The sequence below is a fragment of the Hyposmocoma kahamanoa genome, unplaced genomic scaffold, assembly GCF_003589595.1.
Source record: "Hyposmocoma kahamanoa isolate Upper Pololo Valley unplaced genomic scaffold, ASM358959v1 94, whole genome shotgun sequence".
Classification (NCBI taxonomy): domain Eukaryota; kingdom Metazoa; phylum Arthropoda; class Insecta; order Lepidoptera; family Cosmopterigidae; genus Hyposmocoma; species Hyposmocoma kahamanoa.
In genome coordinates, this window is record NW_020654878.1 from 2830185 (window position 1) to 2838789 (window position 8605).

Below are 8605 nucleotides of genomic sequence, written 5' to 3' on the forward strand. Positions count from 1 at the left end.
ATAGAATACTCACTGGGGTTTATTAGGTTGGCGCTCTTGTATTCCACGCGGGGGTCTTCGAAGATTTTCGAATGCACCGGGTTTAAAAACGCGAGCTGTGGCGGGGTCTTGTCGACTACTCGGAGGTAGCTCACCAAGTCATTATTTATAAGGTATTCCACCAAGTTCCGCCCAATAAAGCCGCAGCCTGCACCGAATCAAGGAAAGACAGGTCACTTGATGACTAACACTTTCCAAAAACCGTTATAAAAAGAAAAAACAACAACACCAAAGGAAACACCCACTTCACAATAATGACTACAAGTTAGCAAAACTTTATTATGAAGCAGAAGCTTGTTGAATTGATTTTAATTTACCTCCTAGAACCGCAACTCGCAGTTTTGAATTATCGCCGGCAGATTCAGACATTCCGCTCGCTCACAAATCTCCAGAAATGTGAATGACAGTTTGACAGTTCGATGACAGCAGAAGTTAGAATCGTCGGTTTTAGAAAATTTGCCCGCAAATGAGTAATTTTAACGAAGAATATTATTTAAACTACGACATACGGCGACAGCGGTGATGTCGATTAGAGTTTCAGTTAAAATTTCCAAAATATGTTTAAAATATTCACATAAGATGCATTGTGCACACAAAATACAATGATTACCGTAAATTGTTAATAAATGTAGATTTTTTTTTCTCGGGAAAAGGGAGGTACGCTGGTATCACTATATAAAACGTTTCAATTTACGCAAAATTAAGGTAATTGGAAAAGAAAACAATAATTTGTTAAGCTTTTATTACAAGAACACTGGGTTTATCATAATTTACATTTACAATATATAAGCTCGATTCTAGAGCACTAGATGTTGTACTCCTAATTGAATTTAGATCTTGAGGCGTTTCGCTTAGCTGGTCTGGCAGGTCAGCACTCGGAAGATGGGTTTGTTTATTAGACTTACTTTGGTCAGACGGCAAGAAACACGAAACGACTAAGCCCGCTGAAAAAAAAAAGAATTTTATATTACGTAAAAATATCCATAATACCCACGGAAGAAATTGTCGTCTGTGATAATACCCTTTACTATGATGATTCGGGACATATATTACATTTTGTTTTGCAGGTTGTATTAATTTTCACTTGAGATTTTCTTATACTAGATGTAGAGATAATTATGCCTGCTCTAAAATCGAAACAATATTTTATTTATTTATTTAATCATATGTTTTCAGAAAAAACAAAAACACAACAAGGAAAACAAATAGAAAGTACCAGTACCTACTTCTTATTTCTAACAGAAATTTCTTCCAGCAGGCCTAAATACTGGAGACAATAATTATAATAACGAGTTTACGTGCACAACAATATAAAAATTATGTAATAAAATAAAATAATAACATTATTGAAAATTGAAAAACAAATAAGAGGGGATTTTATGTAGGCATAAAATTATTCAGCCTATGTCCCTGGGCGGCTTTTGGTAAGCCAACCCACATCTTCAGATCGTCAATTCCACAAACCTTATAAACTAAAGCATTTAACCAGTGCGTTCTACCAGTTATGTCCTACGCAGCCGAGACGTGGACATTAACAACAGCCTTCATTCACAAATTCAAGGTCGTTCAGCGTGCGATGGAGCGCGCTATGCTTGGGGATTCTCTGATGGTCCGAATCCTTAACGAGGTCATACGTCAGAGAACTAAAGTGACCGATATGGCTCGCAAAATCAGTTAGCTTAAGTGGCTGTGGGCTGGACATGTCTGCAGGAGGGTTGATCGCCGATGGAGCAGACTCATTCTGGAATGGCGACCACGTCAAGGAAAATGTAGTGTGGGACGCCCTGCGGCAAGATACACAGACGACCTGAGAAAGTTGGCCGGCAGAGCCTGGATGCGGGCGGCACAAGACCGGGAGAGATGACGTGCTCAAGGGGAGGCTTATGTCTTTGCGTCTCTTCCGAGTCGCATAATTACGATTCACGACTGGCCGATCGGAAACTTTCGACATTTCAAATCGGAACAGATACACAGATATAGTAGGAATCAGGTTCATCTTCTCGCTCGGAAATCCATCTGATTTCGCGACTACCCAATCGGTTGGCTTCCGATTTAAATTAAAATGCAGCATGCTGGAGCCTATCATGTGACCTCAAAGTCTTATTTTCAATAATTTGTAACTTACAAAACAAAAGTATAACGTTTCCAGTGACCATGAGCTGGCAGTGCTCGGCTAGTAGCTCGGCGATTATCTGCACGCTGATGAAACCGAAGCCGCGTGCTACGACCACAGATAAGCAAGTCGCCATGCCTCTGGAACATTAAACTGTTTTGTAAATATCAATACAGCTAGGCCCAATTTACATTGCCGAAGAACGAAAGAGAAGTTTTTGTAACGAAAATTTCGTAATACACATAGCTTATAGGAATTTATGTCAATTGTCTAACAGCGAACGACCTAAGATACCTGACCCCCCTAACCGACCATTTGGTTCTGAGTAAGTGAGAATAAAAGTATTAAACAAACTCAACCTTTAACTTGAGTCGTAAAATTCTTAAGAAACCTTTTAAGCCAATTTGAACTTTAATTACATACATAAATACAAACCAACCATAAAGCTGACTTTATTGCGTAAGAAGGCTCTCAGAGCCGAAAGCTCGGCTAGGGGGTAAGATAATCTTAAGCCGGGTACAGATTATTTGCAACACTTTGAGTGTGGGCGGTACCGTTCATGTTCGCAATTTGCAAATAGCCTGTACCAAACGTTCAACAAGCCCTCAGGGGACTGGAGCGATCGCCTTAGGGTGTTCGCGGACGTTAGGATTGATGGTTTTTAGGCAGTCGTTCGCAAACGAGTGGCATCCCTGTCTGTCAGAGTGAGGAGCAGTAGCAACTGTCTTCTTAAGGCGCGTTCCCGAGCAAAACGCTGCGCTAGATGTTTTATCTACTTTTTTAGTAGCTAAGTCGATATATATTTAAAGAAAAAAAAAAATTAGTAATCTTAGTATAGTTAGTCATCCCCTAGTTTGTCACCTTTAGAGGTGGAATATTTTCATCAAATTTAAATGGAAACCACTAAAAAAGAGTCATCAAAATCGGTTCACAATTGCCGGAGTTATCGCGTAACATACATATAAAAAAACATACAGTCGAATTGAGAACATACTCCTTTTTTCGAAGTCGGTTAAAAATAAATTATATTTCTTCCGAATAATGTCTTCATATTACCCGATGAATTTTTTTATTGAGTAAACGGACCGCCCAAACCTTAAGTATTGGATGTCCATTGTCCATGAAAATTAACACTTTTCATTCTACTAACATAGTTGTAAGCACCTACTAACATTTTATGCTCCCTTCTCATATCTAGTTTATAGTTTTGTACGTTACACACACGACGTAAAGTTAATTATGATATGGTACCAAAAATAGCTTCTGTTCTATTCCGCGGCAATGCAAATTGAGCCTATAAGCTCTCTGCTTCTGCTAGGAAATGTTATCAAGTAGAGCACAACAGATTCAAGAATCTTGCGTAATGTAACAGCGCAATGCTACATTACACAATCTAAACATTTTGTAATTTACTAATAATTTATGGACTATTTTATTAAATCCGATTACGATAGATTTCAAAGACTTGGCATAAAACTCGTTTTGTAGCTCAGTTGGGAGAGCGATGTGGCGAGGTCGCTGGTTAGAGTCCAGCTGGATCGAAGAAATTTTTCTTTGTATTTGTTTTGATTTAGATTTTTAAGATGGCTTGATTTTATGAAGAACAATTTGTGGTCTACCTAATTCAAGTGTGTTTAAATAAGTTATCATATTATTTCGATTTTCTAAGTATACAAACCTTAAATGTGTAGGATTCAATTCCACCAAGTAAGTATTCATATTTCCCAAAATAAAAGAAATGTAAAGGAAAATAATGAAGATGAGGATGCTTAAAAGTGGAATTTTGATAAGTAGCAGAACAATTCCAGCTGAAGTAGACATAGCGAATATCATGAGTGTTAATTTTTTCTTCCCAATGTACCCTACGACGAAGGAGATTGCGGTTGTGAGGATGGTAGCCGATCCGGAGTAGCACATAACAGCGTACAAGGTGGATTCTTGGACTACTTTATCACAGTCTGAGCTGGTGGATGTCTGTAAAAAACGTTTGCCATAATTTTGTATCATGCGTTAATTGAAAAAAAAAGCTGCTCACCAATTCGGTAGCGATACTTTTGAAAGTCGGTAGTTACGATGAGAATAGTCAATTTAAAATACAAACAAAACACGCAATTTTAAAATTTTGTTTTCCCGTGCAAAAAAAGAAACGAATTTGAAAGTTTGTTCAACCTTGTAATAAAATATGTATATTAGAAATAACTGATAACAAATCGTGACATTACATACTTTTTCATTGTGATAGTGATTTTGAAGTGGTTTCAGAAGATAATACTGAACGGGTTTTAATTACTAAATTGCATTGTTATTGACGAAGTGTTTAGTAATTAATGTGTTTTCTTAAATATTTCGAACAAAACAATATTGACGAATTGCGATTATTTAATTCTAAAGTGGTTAGAGTGAGGTCGTAATTGGCAAACTATTATTAAATAAATAATAAATAATAAATAAATAACGCACACACTCAACATAGCCCCGCACTAGGGAAACCCTGTGTCGCGGGTGCCATGGACACACACATAGACAACCACAAATTACACCCAAACTCACGAGAGAAATAATTGTAGGCCATACAACCATTTCTCTCGGCCCGGGAATCGAACCTGGGACCTCTGCGTGGCAGTCCGGCATGGTAACCGTTCGGCCACTGAGGCAGTCATGAGTATTATATAATATAATTACTAATACAAAGATCGAACACTCAGAAAAAATTCCTTCGATCCGGCCGGATTCGAACCGACGTCCTCTAGCATACCGTCGCAGACGCTATACCAACTTATCCACGGAACGAATCAGCGGACCTCACGTTTCATTTAACGTCACATTTTTCTGTGTTTGTTATCGTGTCTTTATATTTGGTTTTTAAAATATTCACATTCTTATCTAATTTGTTAGCACCTTGTATATTATCGGTATATGAAAAAAAAAAAAACATCTAATGCTAGATTTAATTATTGATTTAATAAATTGTAATATCTCAAATCGACTCACCCGTAGAACAAAGATCTATGTGCAAGACTACTTGTTCTCAGGACGTAGTAAATTTCGTTCGTTCTTCTTCGCTGTGGATGTCAGATTGACCGTTGTTCGATTTTATATTTCCGAAACGAAATAAGATATATAAATTTTCAAAACACCTTTACGTAATTGTTAGTTTGAATAACGAAATTATTCTCGTAACGTACTTATTCTCTTTTCGCTATATAATCACATCGGACTTTGTTCTTCGGATGAGTCGAAATATGTCGTTCTGTAACGTTCTTTAAATTCTAACCAGTCCAAGGCCAGCTTAAGGCGTGTCACCGGAGGAGAAGCGGCAAAGACTGTTTTGCTAGATCAAATCGTTTACAGGGGAGTATTTTAAAGTTCTGAATTCACTCGGTACTCACATAGAGTGATCATCTAGTAGATCATTATAGATCATCTAACCGATATCTAGAATTTTATAATATTCTATGTGATTAACGAGTTTTGCCGAATAAAACTGAGAAATGCTAAAGTCACGTATTATGCTTATTTCAGTGAATTCAGAAGTTTAAAACGAGGGGAGCGTTTTAACCTTGGCAATTTCGACATACGATACTTTACGTAGGAGGGGTCGAAATGGCTTAGGTATACACTATTAAATATCGATCTTATAAAAAATACACGATACATCTAAGGATAATTGTCTAAAGTATGTGCTAATATGTTATATGATAGGATGTACTTTATCTGATCAAATAAAATCCTGAAAACTCTAAAACGAATATTTATTTCTAAATTTTATTATTATCAAAATTATACACTAGCAGCTCTACGAGCTGACGCGTACATATCACTGCACTTGTATCTTGTTAGTTTTCAAAATGTTTATCAAGTTTAGCTTTGAAACTATTCACTGTCGGAGCACTAATTACTGTTTCTGGGAGCGAATTCCACAACTACATAACACGAAGGGGCAATAAGTGTTTTCTGGGGTTGCTAGCAAATGGAGGCTTGGTTAGCTTCAGAGAGTGACCACTTAATTGGCTGTTGTAATTCGTTAGGTACATATTTTGCATATTACTTTTATACGGAGATATTTCTCTTTAAGTATTACGGAGATATTTCTCTTTAAGTTAGTGCCGTGCGGTGACGGATTAGAATACAATTCACCGCCCCTCTCTTCCCGTGGGTGTCGTAAGAGGCGACTAAGGGATATTGAGCTACCAGCTGCTCCACTGGTGGTAGGGCTTGAAAACCCGGCTGGTTAGTGACCACCGTGCGCATGGTGGAAAACCCGCCAAGTGTTCGCTAGTCAGATGCGTTCCGGGATCAGTCAGCGTACAACCAGAGCCCGAGCCAACGCTGCCGCGACATTTGTGGTCTGTGGAGGCTTCCGCCGAACCAGTGCCAGGACAACTGCATTGACCCGCCGGCCAGGGAGACCCGTAGAAACGGTTGTTCCGCTGGCCGCCCGCGGTACAGTACAGGGGCCCAAGCGTGCTTAACCAGCTCGTGAGGCTGCCTCACCATACCGCGCATAATCTCGGTGTGGTTCGTCGTGCCGGTTGGTGACCGGGAGGTGGGGTCCCGGCGGCCATTCCCGGGGGGGTTCGGGGGCCCTTCCGTCTGGCGGATCAGCGCAACTTGTCTGTAGGCAAGTCTCTGGGGAAGCAGGCCCCGCGATTTGACCGCTTGTGTCGCGGCACTGTTTTCTCGCTTCACGCCTCTTTTTCCCTCCAACATGTTAGCGCAAAGTACAAATTTCGGTCGTACAGCGGTGCACACCCCCACCACTAAAGCGCTCTTTAAGGTGGAGTTCACGAACATTCGAGGACTCCACAGTAACATCCACGCCGTCCACCAACATCTTGAGACGGCTCGACCAGAAATGCTGGTCCTTACGGAGACGCAAATACTCTGCCCGGCTGACAGCAGCTACTTGAATTACCCTGGCTATATGCTTGAAGAGTCCTTCAAAGCGAAAGCTGGGGTCTGCTTGTTTGTCCGGGCAGATGTTTGCTGTCGCCGTCTGCGTCATTTGGAGGACCCCTCCTTCTCCATCCTTGGGGTACATGTTGACCTGGGCAGTCATTGCCGTGTCTACATGTGCCTCTACAGATCCCACCACGGCGACATGGAGACAACTTGTCTCATAGACCACCTTACTCGGGCGGCAGATGACGCGCAGGCGCAGTTTCCTACAGCGGAATTGGTGTTTTTAGGCGACTTCAATGCCCACCACGAGTCGTGGTTAAGTTCCTCTAAAACTGACCATGCTGGAAGAACTGCCCACACATTCGCTCTCACACACGATTTAACCCAACTGGTAAACCAGCCCACCCGGATACCAGATAGGGTTGGTGACGCGCCCTCTTTGTTGGACCTTCTGCTGACGTCTCGCCCGGCTGGATATCGGGTGGAGGTCCAAGCCCCTCTGGGCACTTTGGATCACTGCTTGATATCCACTAAAGTGGCAACGTTACTGCCACCACCACCTACTGTGGCTAAACGCCGCATTTGGCATTATGCGTCGGCAGATTGGGACGGTATGCGGGACTATTTTGCATCTGTTCCTTGGCGGCAGCGCTGTTTTAGTGAGGTGGATCCAACAGCTAGCGCGACTGCCGTTGCTGATGAGATCTTAGTCGGGATGGAATACTACATCCCGCATTCGGATGTCGTCAGTAAAGGGAGGCGCAACCGCTGGTTCAACCGCGAGTGTGCTGTGGCTGTTGAGAACAAACAGACTGCATACCGCGCTTGGATCAAGGGTCGAGCTTCAGACGATCCCAATACGAACTCACTTAAAACAGCCTACAATAATGCCACCAGGTCTTGCAAAAGAGCGTACATCAGAGCGGATGCTCAGCGCGTCACACGAGTTGGCCAAGAACTCCTGACGCATCCCACTGGTAGTCGTAGTTACTGGCGTCTGGCCAGAGCCGTTGCGTCGAACTTCTGCCAGCCCTCGCTGCCCCCGCTGAGATATTCTGACGGCAATCTAGCCCACAAGCCGCAAGATAAAGGCGACCTCTTAGCAAATCTGTTTGCGGCTAACTCTTGTCTCGACGACTGTAACGCACAGCCACCAACTCTACCTCACTGTGGCTACACGATGTCTGATATTCGTATCAGACAATGCGATGTGCGTACGCAGCTGCAGTCTCTCGACGTCCGGAAAGCTAGTGGTCCTGATGGTATCCCAGCGATTGTACTTAGGAGCTGCGCAGCTGAGTTGACCCCCGTGCTAACGCGACTGTATCGTCTGTCACTCTCTTCAGGTCGTGTGCCGGACTCTTGGAGAGAGGCTAATGTGCAACCAGTTCCCAAAAAAGGCGACCGATCAGACCCGCATAATTACCGTCCCATAGCCATTACTTCCATAATATGCAAGGTTTTAGAGCGGATCCTTAACAAACAACTGACCCAATACCTAGAAGATCACTCCATAATTAATGATCGGCAGTATGGGTTTCGTCCGAAACG

General features: G+C 42.0%; 2 protein-coding genes across 2 annotated transcripts in view; both read right to left on the reverse strand.

The window, feature by feature from the left end:
* The window catches only part of LOC113237749, a 25240-nt gene extending 24832 nt beyond the window's left edge, over positions 1-408 (reverse strand). The window contains exons 1-2 of the mRNA XM_026474380.1: positions 357-408; positions 14-187 (exon numbers count right to left, since the gene is read on the reverse strand). Coding sequence (XP_026330165.1) covers positions 14-187; positions 357-408 — 226 coding nt within the window. The remainder of the gene's footprint in view (positions 1-13; positions 188-356) is intronic.
* Positions 409-771: 363 nt separating this feature from the next.
* LOC113237952 lies at positions 772-4120 on the reverse strand. The gene is made up of 3 exons (XM_026474670.1): positions 3831-4120; positions 2165-2292; positions 772-983 (listed from the first exon to the last, which is right to left on the reverse strand). Exons 1-3 carry the CDS (start codon positions 4067-4069, stop codon positions 772-774), a joined length of 579 nt encoding a protein of 192 aa, XP_026330455.1. The 5' UTR covers positions 4070-4120.
* Between the last annotated feature and the right edge of the window lie 4485 nt (positions 4121-8605).